The sequence below is a fragment of the Zonotrichia leucophrys genome, chromosome 2, assembly GCF_028769735.1.
Source record: "Zonotrichia leucophrys gambelii isolate GWCS_2022_RI chromosome 2, RI_Zleu_2.0, whole genome shotgun sequence".
NCBI lineage: Eukaryota > Metazoa > Chordata > Aves > Passeriformes > Passerellidae > Zonotrichia > Zonotrichia leucophrys.
In genome coordinates this window covers 17,321,173-17,340,467 of record NC_088171.1, presented here as the reverse complement: position 1 = coordinate 17,340,467, position 19,295 = coordinate 17,321,173, and the positions used below count along the sequence as shown (strand labels likewise).

The window sequence follows — 19,295 nt, the reverse complement described above, 5'->3', positions numbered from 1 at the left end:
TATCTGCTCTAAACTGGAAAATAAGCAGCTCCAGAAAACCCAGAAGGCCAAATACTGTTTGTTTGGTTAAAAATCCCACTAAATTTAAACAATTCCTTTGAATGTGTGCCACAAGGTTAAGTCCTTCATTTCAAACCTTGAATTCAATATGTGTGATATTGCAGTAGATTACCATATGGATTTTTTTTAGTGCAATAACTGGTTTGGTCAAGACACTAAAACCAAGTGAAACTGCAATGTTTGTTTTAAAAAAACTCTAGTAAGACTCCTGTGAGGAAGTTTGCCTCCTTGACCCTAATGAACCATAAATATTCTGCTTCTGTGTGGATTATGTGTAGGGAATAAAGAGCAGATGACTTCCTGCCTTGCTCCACTTTGAAACTGGGGAGTCTGTTTACCCTGCATTGGTGCTGTTTCAGCTCTCACATTTGGAATCCTAGCTTCTGCTTTTCCATCCCAATTGATTCTACTTGCAATGTCAATGGAAGTGCATTTCAGATGGATCCACTGGGTTGTTCTATCAGCACATACTGCACTAATCCTTGTGGACTTACTGTGGGCAGTCTGCTGTTGTCTGAGGGTGCAAAAACCCACTTGTATGCTGATATCCCAGGACTGTGTGTAAGGGTGTATAAGCCTGCCATATTCCCCCAGCCCTGGGGCATTCCCTGGCATTTGCACACTGTGTTTGGGCTGTGCATGCATCAGATGTCTCTGTTCCAAAATCCCAAATTCGTTTGGGGGTTTTTTTCCTCCTTAATGTTGTAACCTTGAAAATCACAGTTGGGAATGTGTCTGGGTGAGCTTTATGCTGATGAGAGATGAGCACAAATGTATTATTTTTAGTTAAAATAAACAAAATGCGCCCGAGCTCAGACTCAAGGTTAGTTTGTTTCAGGTTGCATTTCTGAAATTTATTTTGCAATGCTGTTTAAACGAATTTGTTTACATTTCAGATATATTGTTTTCTTATGTATTACAAATAAGTGATATCTTAGCATGAAGTGTTAACACTATGTGGTGTTTCTAATTTAAAACATGAGTATATATATGAATTGTGTGACATCCAAGGAAAACAGTAAATCAGGGTACATAATAACTTATTTTTCACTTTGAATTTTTGAGGTTGCTTATTAAGCTTAGTGGCTTTAGTAAGCAAGCAGTTACTTTTGCTGGTCAAAGTATTTTCTCCTTTTGTGCTCACCTAAAAGCTAGCAGTTAGAAAGAAATTATAAGTGCTATAAGTAGCACAGAATATATTGAGGTCTGTTTAGAATACATGAAGGGCAGTAATGTGCAGACATCACAGAAATGCATCTGTGAAGCAGTTTACAGAGCTGACTAGAGAAATAACTGCATAACAAATACAAGTCTTATTCTAGAAAAGGCTTCTTTCTCTCAATGTTATTGAAACGAAAAAATCGGCAATCACAAAAGTGTTCCATCTGTGTTTCATATCCAGCTCTCTGTATCTGAGTATTTCTCCCTGACAAAGACAGAGTGAATTACATACACTGAGCAGATCAGAGAAGTGGCAGTGAAGCTGCAGGTTGATAGAATTGTTGTCTCTTGGTATCCTTGACTGGTTTGCAAGTGTTGACTTGCCAGCCTGGAGCTCCTGCTCTGTGCAGTAATGCTGCAGCTTTTGCTCCTACTGCTTGCTGGTGTGCTGGGTGCCTTTGAGCAGCATGTTCTGTGGCAGCATGTCCCTTCATCTGTTGCTTTCTTGGTGGCCCTCAGGAGGAGGAGGAGGAGGTGCACTGTAGCTGTTAGTTTGCTTCAGCCTGTGTTTTCACCTATAGCTATTGCTACTTTTGAAATATGATAACTAAAAATGTAGAGGATGAAAGAGGAACAAAGCTATTGGCAAAAAGGTTGTTTGAAAGGATTTAAACGAGAATGGGACAGTAATAGTATGTGCTTTAAAAACAGTATCCAACTATTGAACATCTTCTGTTTAATTTATTTTAGATTTAAGATTTTGCATTCCTATCATGTGATCAAAGATACTGTGTTTGTAACTTAAAATGAAGAAATGCTCCAAATGACTTCGAGAGCAGAACTTGGTTCTAGTTTGTTCTTCTAAGTGGATCTTTATGCTGTTTCAGTTTTGCTGTATTGTGCCCATTTTTTTGTTTGGGCTTAGAAGGACCTAGTAGAGCATTTTTGATCTGCTCCTTACATTCCATTGAGGGCAGCAGGGTTTGACAGTACAAAGAATCCTCTAAGACAAAAAAGTATTTCCGTTTTATCTTTTCTGTGGAAAGACTTGTCTATAAAACAGTTATATTGGCTAACAGCAGCCTGTTGAACTTTGAGATGGTTTAATTCAAAATTGAAGAAATAATGGGTTCCAAGGTTTACTAATAAATACTGTCTCAAGCCTGTGTTTTAGTGTTGGCAAATGCATTAGCTCTCTCATCTCATCTTCATCTGAAAAAAATTAATATTATTTTAAGATTCCTATTCAATAACTTAGTTTTATGTTCTTTCCCCATAATTAAAAAAAAAGTAAACAAAAATCAGAATAACTAGTTTAATGACTTAGTGAAATGTTAGAGTTTTGCAATAACCAGCAGTTTTAAAATCAGTTGAAATGAATGAATGATTGAAATGCTGTTTCATAAGATGCTTCATGTCTTGGACTTGTGCAGATTCTTGAGAGTATGCCAATGACGGACAAAGTTGAAGAGTTACTCCAAGTAATAGGCCCGTTCTATGAGATAGTAGAAGATAAAAAGAACAGAGGATCTGACCTAACATCAGGTTCGGACAAATAACTTTCTTTGTACTACTAATAATCATAACTCATCGGTTTTGGGGGCTGTTTTTCTGTAAATGATTTGAAAGCTAAATGTTGCATCTCTTTGTTTGTTCTCTTTGCTGTATGGCAGTTCGAATGGAGAAAGTCTCTAAGTATTTGGAAGGTAGGAATAATAAATTATGTGTAAAACCATCATTTCCATTGTTCTGGTGCTGTAGGAATTTCCTGCTAACACTTGTGGCTTCTGGGCTTGCCACCTCATTAGGCTGGGTTTTGTTTTATTTTACTTTTGAAGTGATTAGGTCCAGGAAGGTGCACATTTAGTCCTTGTCAGCAGGCTTTTTGGGCTGCTGAAGGAAGCCTGAAGAAAGGAGAGTATTTAAAATAAAACAACTCTCCCAAGCAAATCTAGTTTCTGCCTTTCCATTATGAAAATGAACAACTAATGTGTATTGGTATGTTCTGGTGTAGTTGTGGATTGTCAAAATGAATACAGTTCTGGTAATCCAGCTCTGTCATCTAATCTAAAATGGAAAAAAATTGATAATCAAACCTCATGCTTTTAAAAAAAATCATGGCTTCTCAAGTTTTCTGAGGCTCCAGTTTGTGAAGGGAATATTTAAATATTGTAAATTACTGATGGGTGGCAAACCTAGTGGTATCATAGCTGCATAAAACTCAGTGTGTTGATTTTTATTTAGCAATACCATTGTGAGAATGTTTTGATCATACCAATTATTATGTTACAGGTAATGTGTTCATAAGGCTGTTGTGTAAGTCTTACAGTTGTTTAAGTCTGGCTTAAAATGATATTTAAAAACTGCAATGCAACAGGGCAAAACTTGAAACTGTTTTTAAAAACTAAATCCATTGCACATATAAATTGGTTAATGTCTTTAAGAAGCATGAGTCAACTGGTTAAATTGCCTTTTGTATGTGGTTTTTTTTCCCCCTACCTTAAAGGAATGTGGTTTTATTATCAAGCCTCAGAGAAACAGAAATAATTTTTCATTGTTTTGGGGGAAAAGTAGGGGTAGAAGTTTTTACATGGCTATTTTGAAAGTGGGTGTGACTTTTTTCTCAACTAAAGTTGTGTATACTTCATGTGTGGGATGCAATAGGTTTGCCTGGCAGCTGGATTGGTGGGTGGGTAAGAGTATCAGTAGATTCAGGTCAGTGATCTGTGTAATAAGGATTTACTTGGACTTGCTGTCTGTGGCACAGTGCCAGAAACCTCTTCTTTAAACAATGACACAGAGAATCATGGAAGTTGAACTGTACCTATTTCCATAACAAATCTAGCATACTTGTTTTTTAAAGAGGCAGTTTAAACATAAGGCAGTGTAAGTTAAACAGAACAGCAGATTTCAGCTTTACCTTGTTCTGTAATAATTACCTTGTTCTGCAATAATTCTAGTGATATGTCATTATTCATGCTGCTTACAGGTGCAACACCTGATTATGCCATGATAAATTAGGACAGATTTTCATAAAGTTCCTTGTATGTTACAATTTTACCATTGCATTTAAGGTTTTGAAGCCCTTTCTTTGTTGCTCTTATCACTTCCCTGATTAAAAGTGAAGCTGGAAATAATTCTTATTGTTTACAGTACAGATACCAAAATATTCTGTAGAAGTATAGAAGCGTGATTACCTTCAGTCTTTCAGATACACAATAAAGAATAGAACCAAAGGGCCCAAGTCTGTCTGAGATGATGTAAACACTGGTGACAATACTGTTAAAAATGGTGTCATTTTTATCCAGTCTTGTTTCTTTCCTCACCCCCAAACCCCTACAGTCTGTAAACTCTGCTGTGGAAAGTATGCTTTTCAATGGCAGGCAGTTTGTATCTTCTGAAATCTGGGACCCTTCTCTTGACTACCTTGCTTCATATTGTACCCCCATCTTCTGGTGCATTCTGTTTTGAGTTTGCCTTCCATTCTTCCATCAAATTTTAATCTGTATGCAGATCATTATATAATTGTTTAGGAATTGTATGCCACTGCCTCAAAATCGACAGTTTCTTGAATTAGTGGAAGAGAATTGTCTGTAAGCTCAGTGTACATCAGTTATGGCTTGTGTATTGTCTCTCACAGATTGGGCTCAACAGAAAAGTACAGCCTTTTATCATTGCATTTCTAGTCTTTGTGGGTCTTTGAAAATGTTAAATACAAACCATTGAAATACTGCCTTTCTGAATCAATAGAGCCTGTGGGTCCTTAATAAAGAACACAGAAGTCTGACATGCCAGCATCGAAATCAATTACTTGTAACATCTACTAGAAAAAGAGGACGAACTTACTGGATCCATGGGTTCCAAATACCCAGACTTGAATGTGTTGGTAAAGAAAGAAAAAATAAAGAATTCACTCCAAAAGGCTGAACAAATCTAAGAGTTATTTTGAAAGCATAAAAACTGGGTAGTGTTTGGAAAGGTCACCCTGCAGCTGTGTGAGAAGCTTGATTTCTCTGGAAAGCTTGTCAGAAGTGTCTTTCTGACAGATATGAAGTGCTTCTTTACAGACAGAGTCATTGACAAATTATTTTTGGGTACATGATATACTGGACTTCAAAGAAGAAAGTGGGCTCTTAGCTGACATAGCACTGCAGAAGGGAAGAGGTAACCTGCAGCATTATAGAAAAGACTCTTGTTTGTAGCTGCTGGAAGAGTAGAGAGACACATGAGGTGGATAGGTGCTTTAGAAGAGTAGCATTTTAACTTTTTTGCACTTTCCAGTAAATGCACAAGAAATATGATGTCTAAGTCGATGTTAAAAAGGCAAACAAGCTTCAAAACACCATTGCTCAGTAAATGTGAATTTTTTAGAATGGGCATTCAAGTTTTCTTGTTTTATAATGGCTGAAGAAGCCAAAGGTGGGCTAGGATTGGCACCTAGTGATCAGATGTGGGCTGGAAAATACTGAGAGCTTCAGGACCAATTCATCTTTCAGAATGTTGAGCTGAGAATGTTTGTGGATATTTTCTTGTTTCAGAATGAGAGTAAATCCAAAAAGGGGGCAAGGAAATCCCTATCTGACAGGCTCCTACACTAGGTTATCTGAACAACTAAGCAAAGTATCTGGAAATTGTTTGCAGGTTGTTCAGTAGAATTTTTCTGTATAATCTTTCTGCTTTGTGAAAAGGCATTTAATCTGTTCTAAACTCCTGCCAAATAAAGATGACCCTTTGCCTGCATGCTGAGTAGCAGTGGTGTTAGTAAACCTTTGTGACAACCAAATGTTGCCTCCAGTAACAAGAAGTTAAGTACTGCAGAGGCTGTAGGAAGTCTCAGCATTATTATACTCTTCCACCTTGGCTTCCTAAGGAGTGTTTTTCTCCCAGCTGTGTTGCAGTGGCACCAGATGAAGGTCTGCTGGAGCAAGGTGCTGTGCAGTGCTGCATGTGCTGGTTTGGGGCAGTGCTGATGGCAGCACAGGCTGTGGAGGAGGAGCCCGTGCAGGGCACTGCTTGTGTGAATGGCAGGAGCTGGCCCAGCTCACAGGCAGACACAGCTGTTTAACAACGTGCTTGGTGTCTTCTTGCATTCAATATGGGAGCAAGGTTTAAAAGACAATGCTCATTGAGATCTGTGTGCTTTTAGAACGAGCAAACACATGGAAACATTTGTGTTTCAGAGGCAGTAGTTAGTACAGGATCAGCTTGAAAAAAGTGAGTCTGTTCCTAATTACTATTTTCCAGGTAGAAATACTTTTCTTACTCTTAAAATGCAATATATTTTCCAACTGTGTTTCTTTATATTGTGTATGAGTAGTTTATCTGTTCAAATAGTTTTGTATTCTCAAAGACCATCTCAGGTTGTTTCCAATGTCTTTGCTTCCTAGTGGGGCATTTGGTGGCTCTTTCTGCTTGTGTGTGAGCCTTTACTCTGAAACACCCTCTGTTTGCTTCATAAGTTCACTTTTTCATGGCTCTTTGACTACAAAGATACTTGGTTAACAGATTTCCTTCCCTTTCCTTCCACCTTTCTTCACTAGGATTTTTACAGAACTCAATGTCAATGAATGTTCTGTTCTTAGTCGTTCATAAGAAGGGGGGAAAGAGCTGAAATCTGTGTTGCTCTGAACTGCAGGGGTTTATTAGGTTCTGTTAGTGTCTGCACCACAATGAGGAGTTGCATTGAGGCAGGAGAAGCTGCTGGCTATGTGGGTGAGTGAGGTTTTTAAAATCCCATCCTTTAAACTTTCCCTTTCTAGTTTCCAATTACAAATTAACAGGTATAATCAAGATTACAAATGATATTCAGGTAGGCTACTGTGAAACTTACTATACAAATACTTTTTGTTAAATTCTCAAATGTTTAGCCTTCAGAAGTGTCAAGAACATTCTCTCCAGCATTTGCTGCAGGATGGGATTATTAGAGAAGATTAAGGGCTGGGCCAGCAAGTGCCAGTCAGTGGAGAGTCTCAGTGAGATGTGGAATCAGTGACTCAACAAGCCATGGCTTGTCCTGTTGCAATCTATACCTGCTTCATGCTTTGCACACCAAATCCCAGCCTCCTTTGTGAACTCGACTTCAAGCTGATGGCTTTATGTCAGTGCTGTCTAACAGTGCTAGAAATGAGGGCAGAGCATCAGTGCAGCTCTAAGCCTGAGTATTTCAACAGCTCCCCTCTCATACAGAGAGATCAGAAAATGTATTGCCACAGGCTGAGCAGCAAAGTATCCAAACGGTAAAATGTAAGATTAAAAATTGTTTCTTTATAAGTGGAGGGAGCTATGAGATGTTTTCTTCCATGGAAAGAAAATCCTGTCTGTATTGTGATTCATGCTGGGTTGAGTCAACAGTAACAGTTTTGGTGCATAATTGGTTGTTGAACTTGGATTTTTTCCTTCTGGCCACACAAGATTTCCCTACAAAAGGGAAAGTAAATGTCAAAAGCTCTTCAGGTTTCATAATTTAGAAGATGTACCCACTTGCCAGATAATTCTGGTGTCTTATATTTTAGCTGTCTTATTGTAAAGATCTTGTGACAAAAGAACTGGAATCTGTATTTCTCAGAGCTCTGTTCTACAAGGACAAGCTACAAAGAAGCAGTGGATAGGAGTGTAGGAGGCTGGGGAAGGTCAGATATTGGTAGTCACATCTTGATTGCTGTCAGAAAAATACCCAGTGGACACAGTCTGGTGTTTTGTATTTAACTTTGTGTAGCAAAACTAATTAATTATAGCCTTTAAGATGCATAGAAAAGCCATTTATTTTACCTCTGAGGCTGTGCTTGATATGGGCTTTGTAAAAGGTATTTCAGATGGTAGGCTTGGTGCAGATGGCAGGAGAATATGACCTTAATGTTATTTCATTTTTGGTTTTTTTCTGGTACAGGGCAAAACAATTTTTGATTGCTACAATTCAAGGCTACAATGTGCGTCTCAGCTATGTGGCCTTGTGTTGTTTTCAAGTATAATTCAGTTTTCTTTATAGGGTTCTGAGTTCACTGTGCTCACATTTTGTATTTTCTGGGACAAAACTCAAGAGTGAATAATGCTCCTTCCTAGCTGCCATGCAAAGTGAAAATTCCAAATGATGACTTTATCTCTTCTGCACAGAAAAGAGCTTAGCAAGTTTTGCTCCTCTGGGGGGAAGTAGCACCAGGCTTGGGGACATCCTGGATCCTGGAATGATGTTACTGTGCTTTCAAGTTCCAACATCTAAGGAGCAGCTGTTCCTCATGTTCATTCTCACCCATTGCTGAGGTGCTGACCGAGCTGGCAAGGCCTGGATCGTTGGTGCTGTGTAACCAAGCTGTGTGTGCTGCTGGCCCTGGGCACCCAGGCCTGTGTGGAGCTTCCTGCCAGTGCTGGGAGTGCCTGTGCAGCTGCTGCTCTGCTGCTGGGCTTCTCTCTGCACGAAGTCCCAGGCACCTTGTCTCTACTGCAGAAGGCTGAGGAGCGGCAGGGAGGAGGGAAATGTATCCAAGTCAGCTCCAAAACTTGGTATCCTTATTTATATGGCACATATTCTGAAAATCCTTGGGAAAAGGTATTGGCAATATGGGTTGAGATGAGAAACTCCTTGGATACTGAAAAGTGTAAAGGTGTGGGATGACTAGTCAGTAGTCCTAAATACTGTACTTGCAAGTTAATACGAATGTCTGAGAAGTTGCTGTTTTCTCTGTTTGTTCTCATCCACAGACTATTGTTTTAATGTTTATTAATGGTAAATAAAGATGTGAGTATTGTTGATTAAATTTTTTTTTATTAAATACAGAGTCATCTCTTGTAGTGTAACAGTTTGAAAGGCACATGAGCAGAGAGACGAAAGCTGACAAAGCAAGGCTATAGTATTTTGGAGTATATTAAAAGAAAAATAAAATGAGGAGAGGCCTTTTCTCTAATATTATTGTAAAGTTTAGGAAGAATAAACCACCAAAAAAAAAGGAAAACTATATAGAGGAAGATGTGATGTCCCAGTATGTGGGTGCTTAGGGCGTACATTTGTCAGAGAACTTGTACCTAATGCACTTAAATTTAAAAGAAATAGAACCATGGTAGTTAAAGTAATGAGTTTTAGATTTTTCAGTCTGTATTTCTTACAGACTCTTGTAAAATCTCTTCTTATTTGTGTTGGCTGCTTGTTTGAGTAGGGCAGAGCAGATGTTGTAGAGCAGGCTGGGCCTCGGAAATTTTCTTTGTAAAGAAGAAAATATCTTTTCAATATAGTGATATAGATCTATTTTTATATATTGTCCTATATTAAAAAAAAAAGCAAGGAAATGAGGGAATAAAAACTCTTGGTCTAGCTGAAGAGTTTATTGCTCCCAGATGCTTTTATGTACCACTTCTGTCTCCTGCACACGCTGCTTCTTGCAATATTTGATACATCAGTTTCAAAATGAGGTGGGGATTTGTGTAACCAAGTGTATTGGAAACGGCAGAACGTGGTTGCACAAACTTGGAATTGAAGTAGGGAGCCTACTTGGATCAGTAACAAGCATGAAACATCAAGGGGTGATGGCTAGAAAGTAATTACAGTTACCTGATGATGAAAACAACTTTGTACAGCATGTAGACTCCTTGAGAATTAACATAAACACAGGTGTGCAGGGAGGTCCCTACACAAAGTGATACAAGTGTAGGCCATGGTTAAGATTTTGCTGCTATTGAGCAGATGTTATGGTATTTCATGAAAACATATAATTTTTATTAAACAGTGAGGGTGTACACAGCTAGCTAAATGTTTTATCGCATCTTTGTGCTGTTGCAGGCTGGCTCCTGATCATTGGTATTATCAAATCATGTGAGAGGCTGTGGAACTTGTGTCAGGATGATACTGTGGTGTACTGGGCTAACCATCAGTACAGCTCTAGCAGTGCATGTTAATTTTGTTTAAGAATTACATGCCTGTTCATAAAACAAAAATACAAGGCATTTGAGAAAAACCTGCTAGGCAAGGTTCTTCTTTGTCAAATGACCTTCAAGCTGGGGCAGATGTACAGAGGCATTTAAATTCTGAACTCCCATCTGGGTAACAAAAACAGCCTTGAAATATGTGAAGAGTTAAAAATCACTTACTATTGAGAAACTTAGCCTCATTATACAGGTCATTGAGGAGAATTGTAGTGATGCCTTTAAAGAAATATATTTAGAATGGCTTGTAGGAAATTCGTTAATAGAGCTGATACTAGAAAATAAATATCTGGTGAAAGCTTGTAGAGAAGCTACATGTTTGTTCTTCACATCCTTTCCATCTTGCTTTATTTTTGGTCAAATCTTTCCTTCTATTTCAAGTTGTTGCTGTTACACTGCTCCTACTATTTAGCATTAAAAACCCCAAACCCCCACCACAGGCTTTTATGGAATAGAATTCCTTCTATGGCTAAAAAACAGTACAGCTTTGATTTAAAAAATTGTCACAAATATCACATTTTGATGTTGTATGTAGTGAGAGGAAAATAATAAACCAAGAGGAATTCTACGGTATTTAAAGTAGGGCAGCAGAAAAAGCTACTAACATTTTGCATGCAGTTGAAGTGAGTAGATGAAATAAAGGGTTGAGGGGTGGCTGGGTGGGATTAGCACAAACCAAGTAAGGTTTTAAAAGCTAGCTTAACTTGTGAATATACATTCCTCAGGGAACAGCCATTAACCTACTGGCAGGGGATGTGGAAGTCACTGCTTAGTCTTTAAACCTGTCACCTCCAGGATTAAACTGATGATTGACCCTCATGTGTGGTTCCTTAGCAGATACTCAGAGCAGTGAGAATGGCAGCCAGCTGTGGGTTTACTGTGTAATAAAAGCAATTGGGGATGGAGCTGATGAGGATAGCAGGGTAAGGGTTCTGAGGAAAAGCACACAATTAGGCCTGGCATTTCAGGTGGCCAAACTCTGTACAGGGTTGTGTTCTTAGAGACTGCATCAAAGCAATGCCTCTTTGTGGTCTTTGGGAGCACTGTTGTTAAGAATGACTTAGTGGAAGAAATAGGATCCTGATGGATTTCAGTTGTTCAGGTGTCCTGTGATGTGATACCACAAATCTGTAATTGTTGATACATTCTCTCAGTTCCTCCTCTTATTTTAAATGTATGTAATAGATCACTCAGAAGTTTCCCCAGATGAATAATCTCCTTACAGCAAATAGGTGAAGAAAGAACATGCTTGAATGTTCAAAAACATTCCTTTCAAAAAGAAAATAAGAAAATCTTAGGAAAAGGCTTATGGTGTAGCTGGGGCTTTTTGCAGTGTCTTTGGTAGGGTGAGGAGCTTTACAGTTTTAATTTCCCTTCACAACTCAATGTTCCTCCTGGTCTTGTCTTTCCTGTTCACTCCCACGGCTGGGTAGGACACATGGATGATTGTGTCCCCACCCCCATGTTGTTAAAGGGAAGGGTGATGTGTCCCTCACAGTGCCCAGGGGGCTGTGTCTGTGCCTAGTGCTCATGCTGTGAGCACATAACTGCTGCCTTATCCTTCCTGGGCTGCTGCTTCTTAGAAAAACATCTTGAGAACTGGGATTCGCAATTCATGAAACACACTTGGGAGAAAATAAATGGGACTGTTGGGATTTCTCTTTTGTGAAGCAAATTTCTGTGCAAATAAGTAGTGACCATCTATGAGGAGAAAATGAGCAGGTGCTTACATTCTTGTAGTGTACAAGACAGACAATTGCTTTTCCAATTCTCATTTTACAAAAAGTAGGGTTTTTTTAATCTTCAGATAAAGAGATGGATTAAATCAATCCAAAGCAGTGATGCAGGGTGCCCACAGAAACATTACCTTGCATTAAAACTAAGGTGAACTTAATATTTAACATGTTCATTGTTACTATACAAGAAGTTATTTTACCTTTTTTTTTCTCTTTTTAAAGTGCTGTGGATAAGCTTGGAAACTAGAGAAATGTGGGAAGGCTCTTCATTGGAAGGTTAAAGTAGAAAAAATCCTTAGCTTAAATTACCATGCAGCAGAGAAAGCAGTGAAGCTGGTTTGGCAACTCCAGTGTAATTGGATATTATTTTGCAGTTTAATGTTAATCCTAAACGTGAGAATAAATCTTTCAAGGTTCTGACAAGGGAATGTAGAAATTAGGCAAATGAAATGCTGTGGTGACAATTAAAACAGTCAGATTTCAGCCTTGGAGCCAGCATCTAATCTATGCAAATGTCTCACAGAAAGTGTCCCCTCTTTGTACCTTTGTACTGTGTCCTAACACAGGAGGCTTAAATGATCATCTGGATGTATTTGACCATAACTTGTTTTACAGGAGATGGTAGAATTGTCCTTTATATACCTCATCTTTTTAATGAATCTTTACCTTTCAATTTTTTGTACAGTTACAGTAAATTGTTATCCTTGGAGTGATCAAAGATGTGGAAAACAGGGATTTGGTAGTTACTTTGTCTATTTCAATATTTTTCTTTAAATATTTATGAAAAAAATGCTCAGTGTATATATTAATTTCATCAACTTTTTCACTGAAATCAGGGAATTTATTTCCATGTGTCATTTGTTAGGGGAAGATCTGTATAAATGTGAATCATCTTACCATATTTTGCATCTGCCTAAATTACAGCAGATGTGTAGAATATTATATTTACCTTATTCAGAATTCTGTTGTTCACATAATTGAATATGTTTCAAGATTTGCCTCTGAAATGTGAGCAGGTTTGAAGCATTTCAGCCCAAAAGGTAAATTCTGTTTAAACAGTGATTTCTGGGTTTAAAAGAACATGGCTACATCAGCCCCAGCTGCAGCTGTAACCTAAATACAGTAACAGGCTTGGTCTGAGGCTCCTTCTGCAAGTGGCTGCAGTCCCTTCCCTGAAGGCTGCCCAGAGTCACTGAGAATATCTGCACCAGCAGCCAGGCACTCAGTGATGGGCCACAAAAGAAAAACATGAAACCAGTTAATAAAGAGCTTACAGAAATAAGTTGCCATAATTTGATAGATCTTCTAATATGGACATACTTCTGTAGATCTGTGACTGATAGTTTTGGGGGTGGTAGTAGTGATGTGTGTTGGTTTCCTTTAAAAATTTTTTTTTCTTTGCTTTTTTCTTAGACCTTAGTAATGTTATGAATTCCACTCCAGCTATAAAAGCTGTAAATGGAAAAGCTGAAAGCAGTGATAGTGGAGCAGAATCAGAAGAAGAAGGGCTTCGTGAAGAGGAAGAAAAAGAAGTGCAGATAAATGGAAAAGGTAACTCTGTGTGTCCCAGAGTTGTTCTCAGCCACCTAAGTGGCAGAAAATACCAATGTATCATGAATGCTTTTTCAAGGGAATTAGATGGAAATATATGTGAATGCATATGTGGAAGATGTCTGTGTTTTAACCTAAGCTGTAAGAATTAAAATTAGTACAAATTTGCAAGCTATGCCATATGATTTTTGACTTGCCTAGCAAGTTCTTTCAAAAGGTTATCTAAATATCTATACCCTGCATTGTTTTGGGTTTTGTTGCCAGTGGTTTTTTGTAAGAGCTATGAATGGTTACATGGCCTGTAAGAGTAGAATTGAAAATTACTATTTTTTCTTCAGAGATAATACAACAGAACTTTCAGTGAGATTAATTTAGAGGGTCCATAAAGAACTGGATGCTGAAATAACAGCATCTAGTAAAAACCAAATGCAATGACATATTTAGAATTCTGTACAGATGTTCTCCAAGGATATTCAGATTATTATTTAGTTTAGAAGAAACACCTACTTCAGATTTACTTACTGATGTTTTGAATATCTGCTCTTTTTGCTTTTTACAAGAACAGAACAATCCACACAAATGGGAATATAGGGGCATTACATTAGATACATTACACATACAGTCCCTTAGTAAGGGAGCTGCATGAAGAGATGTGGTTGGAGCTATTAGGTATAGAGCTTTCTCTTTGCAAAGTTTTCTTTTCTTTTACAGATTATAAGAATGTGAAACCCGAACCAGCAGCTGCTAAGGATTTGGAAGGCATTGTTAGCAATGGCTGTTACAAGGACAGCTTTATCCCAGATATGCAGAATGGCATCCAGACCAAATCTGCCTTGAATGGCTTGAGCCCAGAGGAAGAAACAAATAAAATGGAGCCAAGCCTAGAAATAGCTCAGAGCGCTGCTCACCAAGGTATTGTCCTTCCAAGACTGTGTTTTCATTTGCACATGTTTTTCATGAAAAATATTCTTTTTATGGAAGCTTAATCCCTGGATTCAGAGACTAGCAATGGTGTCTTTCAGTTGCAGAAATCTGAAGACAAAATACTAAAACAAATTAATTAATTCCAGTTAAAAATAAGGCTTTCTTTTAGTATGTCTTACAGAAAGAAAGGAGAATTCAGAGACAGAGAGGCCTAAACCCACAGAAATAGAAATGTTTTCTTGTAATATCATTGTACTACCTATGCAAATACTATTTGCCTTTGAAAATGAATTTGTAGTAAAACAAAAGTCACCTGTATCTGGTTTATCATTCTGAAAAGCTGAACATTTTATAAATGCCAGTTTGTTGAAACTGGGATCTGAATAAGTATTTTTAATACTAATGTAGCATTAGCCAAAACTGCTTTATACTGAGCTTAGGAAGGAGAGGGTAATGAAAAAGGCAGAATTAAAATTTATAATACAGAAATGTCAATATAAAGTATAGTTTTACCACTAGCAAAAGTTGTCTATAATTCTTAAATTAATGTAACATCTTTATTCAGAATCCATGTTTAGGATGACAGTTGTAGGTAGAAGAATCATGAATTGATGCTCACCTACACATTTTAATTAATTGCTCTAGTCTTTGCCAGGGTGGCTCAACTGGCTCACATTTACAAACCATGTGTGCTATCCCTTTTTCCCTGCAGGTGCAAGTGAAGAGAATACTGAAGAGATCTCAGCAGCTCAGCACTTAACCAGTGATTCAGACAGTGAAGTTTATTGTGACTCTATGGAGCAGCTTGGACTAGAAGAGGTAGGGGTTTAGTATTCCTGGGTGTATTTTGAAGCTGCTAGACTGCTTATTTTTTAAAGGGTTCCTCTCAGTCAAGTGAACATGGACATGCAGAGGTGAATGATGTGGCTCATGCATGCTGTCCTTCTGTTTGAACTAGAGGGGTTTGTTCCTTTCATTGCCAGCATTTTACAACTTGGTTACTGCTAATCTAAAAGCCTGGAAGCCCTCAGAGAATTTATGTGAGGAGAAAGCTTCAAAAACAACAGTACAAAGAAACAATTGTCCAAAAAGGAAAATCAATACAAAGAAACTAAGGTCTGTGTTCACAAATTAATGTAGGGTCTCATAATATGTAGGGACCAGAATTCAGCTATTTTTAACAAATGGGAAGTATCTTTGTAACAATTCACTTTTTGCTTGCCTTTTTTTCTGGCCTGATGACTTCTGCATTTGTTTCTTAGAATAAAGAAATAAGTGTTAGCAGGTGTCCTGTAGGCCAGGGCCTGCAAGTGGCCTTGGTCTAAAGAAGTGGGGTATTACAAGGATTTCTGTGTTCTTTTGTATTCTCTTCAGTCATAATGTACACCTCTGACTTCCCTATAACATGTGAGCACCACCTGTGCTGCCGTAGTTCTGACTGGATTCGTGCTCCTGCTGATTACTACTCATAACTGTAATCTTTGGTGGCTTTCTGGCCTAGACCTTCTTCCAAGGCCCAGGTTAAGTGTGGGCTTTGTAGGTTGTACTCAGAAACCTCATTTCCTGATTCTGGAGAGAAATGTGTGAATGGTGCCTGGGATCAGAAAGGCCAGAAGCACTCAAATATTGCATCATTCTCTTGTCTGGCTCTTTCCTGAGTATGTAGGAAGTTCATTTTAACAAATCAAAATTCTGCCCAGTAATAAAACATGTTGGGAAATGTAATTTGATAGAAGTGCTGCAAGCTGTCTTATCTAGCTCATTTCCCAACCTTGTGTATTGTTCAAGCTTGTTTGAATTCTTTAATTGAAGCGGGTGGATTATTTGTTAGAGTTTCCCAACCTGCATGAGGAAAGTTCCAGTTTTGCACAAAGTAACTAAGGTATATGTAAAGAAATATACAGGTAGAACTACAGGTCAATCAGTTCAAACTAGAAGAGGTTCACTTAATAAATAAATACAGCTTGAATAAATACGGCTGTTTCTTGGAAAAGATGTAGCCAGCCCTCTGCCCTTCAGTTCTGGTGATCCAGAACTGCTATTTTATAAATTTGGGCAGCAGTTTCCATTTCACTGCCCCTCCTTTTGGTTATTTTGACTTCTCCATGAAGTTCTTTTTCAGCTGAGGTCCCAAAGCTGCTTCAACATATCCTTGTGCAAGGGCCTGACCTTGCCCTGTGCCAAGGGCTGCTTGAATCACCCACCCAGACAGGCCCAGTGCAGAACCTGAACAGCACCTGTGTCATCCTGCCTTGCTGTCTTCCTGCAGTAGCACCAGTTTTGAGTGAGAAGTCGATAGAATACTCTGCCTTTCCTTTGTTTGCTGTGAGGTGCAGGTGCAGCCAAGCTGTTTGGAGCAGGCTGATGAAAGCTGTGTGCTCTCTTTGCTGTGAGTGCAAACACTGCCTGCCCAGGGCTGCTGACAGCATGGGCCTTCTGACCATGCCTCCCAAATTCAAGGGAAGAGGCCATTTCACTGTCTAGGAAGCAAAGCCACTTTTACAGGAGAAAATTGAATGGTTTTAGACATTAATGTTCTATTCTAGTAATTACTGAGTATTAATGTATGTTGCAAATGTCTAAAGAAATTCCTGTGGTATTACTGTTGTGAGATTTCCCTGAAACACCTTGTCAATCTGGAAATAACATTTAGACAATAATAAGTATATTCTACAGGAAAACAACTGCTCCCCTTAAAAGAAGTCTTAATTCTGGGCAAAGTATTTTCTTAATGTGAAAGTAAAGATGATATTTTTTCCTTTTTAATGTTTAACTGTCATATTTTACAGAATTTAATTACTTGCTAATGTTAATTTGTAGCCCTTGGAGATCATCACATCAGCTAAAGGATCTTTAAAGCATTCATCCCATTTCTTGGATGTAGATCACAGTCCTCTGTTAGAAAATACGGAATTTTCAAGGCGCACTTGCATGACTTATGGGAATCTCCAACCTGGAAATACTGGAGAGGGAGTAGCTGAAGAACAAGGTGAAGTCAAATGTGGAGGAGAAGATGGCAAAGCCAGTAATGGGGGTCCTCACAAGGAGAAAAAAGGTGGAGAAAAAGCAGATTTCTACAGTGTCAGAAGAGGGAGAGGTACTGTGACCCTGTATTTGTGTACTGCACTCTCCTCACTGCCATAAATTACTGGTGTCTGAGAAGCACCTGTCAGCACTGTCCAGTGGGACAGTCATGTGTACAGTGCTTCTGCTCTTCACAATAAAAATAGATTACAAAATACCTATTTTGTTATATAAATATATACACCCCCTATATAATAGTGGGTAACTTATACTCCAGCTGCTGCTTCTGGCAGTTGGGTTTTGGAAATGTAATCCTCAAAACCAGTCTGTGCCTGAGAAGAATTTCTTTAGAAGTTACATACTTACTGTTAAAATACATATGCATTTATATCTCTGTGATGGTTTGTTTGAAACCATGGAATGCCATGGAAAGGTATCAGTGACATATTGTTTTGTATGTAATTGGAATGTTAGCCACACCTTTGAGTGATTCTGATACTAGCCATTATGATTCTTAGAACTTAATTGTTCTTAATCACATAATAGCCCAGATGTTCAGTTTATGTTGGACCTCTGCACTTTTTAATTCCAGAAAACTTCTGATAGTGTCACCTACAAGCAGCACCACATTCCAGTGGTAAGATCTGTAAAGTCAAGGATAAAATCAGTTTTTCTTGTAAAACCAACAAAAGGCAGAAAGTATTTTATTTATATATAGCATGCCTTTTTGTATAGCACCTATAAGTAATCAGATGGAAAAATTAAAAAGAAAATCCAAATAAAACATTTATGTTGAAAACTATTATAAAAAACATACTATAGTTAACTATTTTAGTTAACTACTATAGTTAACTCTTTCCTCTTGTCTCTTGTTGTTTTATTGAAGTTTGCTACTTACAGGCAGAAACATGACAGTGTTATGTTAGGTAGTGTTAGTTATGTTAGTTAGTTAGTTATGTTACCTAGTGGTAGTTGTATCTAGTTTAAGGCAGTATTGTCAATTTCAAATAATTATATTTTCTCCTCACTGTATTCCAGTGATCTTTGTTTTCCAGGTGGAGACTTTGCCAAACTTAAAACACATACTAAGACAGATCTTACTTTTTACTAGGGCAGAATTTCCTGCTGAACTTGACTGGTTGTGTGTTAATAGCTTTTTGTAAATGTTCTTGCAGTTCTAGAAATTTGGTTGATAGTGTCACACTAAGGCTGTAGGGAAACATCTCAGGTGGCATTTCAGTGACCTCACAGTGCTGCTGAACTGTCTGAATGTAGCCTTTGACGCGGAGTGCCACACTCCTGGGTGAAAACTGAGGGAGAAAACTGAACTTACGTTAAACCTTTTCAGTAGAGCTGTAGCCCATTCTGTGTTTGGTGTTTCTGTTTTTCCTCCCTCCCAGCAGGACACAGACTCCAGCCTTTGGGAGACGGCTCCCAGGGCGGGCAGATGGGCGGCGGAGGGGACGGCGAGCGCTGGGGCTCCGACAGAGGCCCCCAGGGCAGCCTCAATGAGCAGATTGCAGTGGTGTTGATGCGGCTGCAGGAGGACATGCAGAATGTCCTGCAGAGGCTGCATATGCTGGAGGCTGTTGCAGCATCACAGGTACTGTTCTTTGGAGTTATTTGATCACCTTTTATTAAATGTCTTTGGATATTTTTGTGCTTTTTCATTAAAATTTTTGGCAATATTTTCTTAAACTGTAAAGACATTTCAGTCACATTTTGTAGTTGAGTCCAGCTTAAAACTTCCTATTGATACTCTTAGCAGTACAATTTGTAACTCTGGTATGTGTAAGCAAAACCATGCATTTTTTACCTAGAAATTAACCATATGTTATTTCACTGATTTCTGATCAGACTGATCTTAGCCATAGTTATTGATAGATATTACATGGGCTCTATATGGACACTCCACAGTTAATATTCTTA

At 38.4% G+C, this 19,295-nt stretch overlaps 1 protein-coding gene across 4 annotated transcripts in view; it reads left to right on the top strand.

Annotated features, from left to right (window-relative positions):
- The window catches only part of ACBD5 (acyl-CoA binding domain containing 5), a 30,437-nt gene that overhangs the window by 4,171 nt on the left and 6,971 nt on the right, over positions 1-19,295 (top strand). Inside the window, exons 4-10 of one of the 4 annotated variants that reach the window (XM_064704061.1) lie at positions 2,655-2,766; positions 2,895-2,927; positions 13,281-13,418; positions 14,130-14,330; positions 15,055-15,161; positions 17,163-17,439; positions 18,770-18,969. In XM_064704061.1, the coding sequence (XP_064560131.1) occupies positions 2,655-2,766; positions 2,895-2,927; positions 13,281-13,418; positions 14,130-14,330; positions 15,055-15,161; positions 17,163-17,439; positions 18,770-18,969 (1,068 nt within the window). Of the gene's footprint in view, positions 1-2,654; positions 2,767-2,894; positions 2,928-13,280; positions 13,419-14,129; positions 14,331-15,054; positions 15,162-17,162; positions 17,440-18,766; positions 18,970-19,295 lie in introns of all 4 variants that reach the window. The other 3 variants (XM_064704060.1, XM_064704063.1, XM_064704062.1) reach the window with 3 other exon arrangements.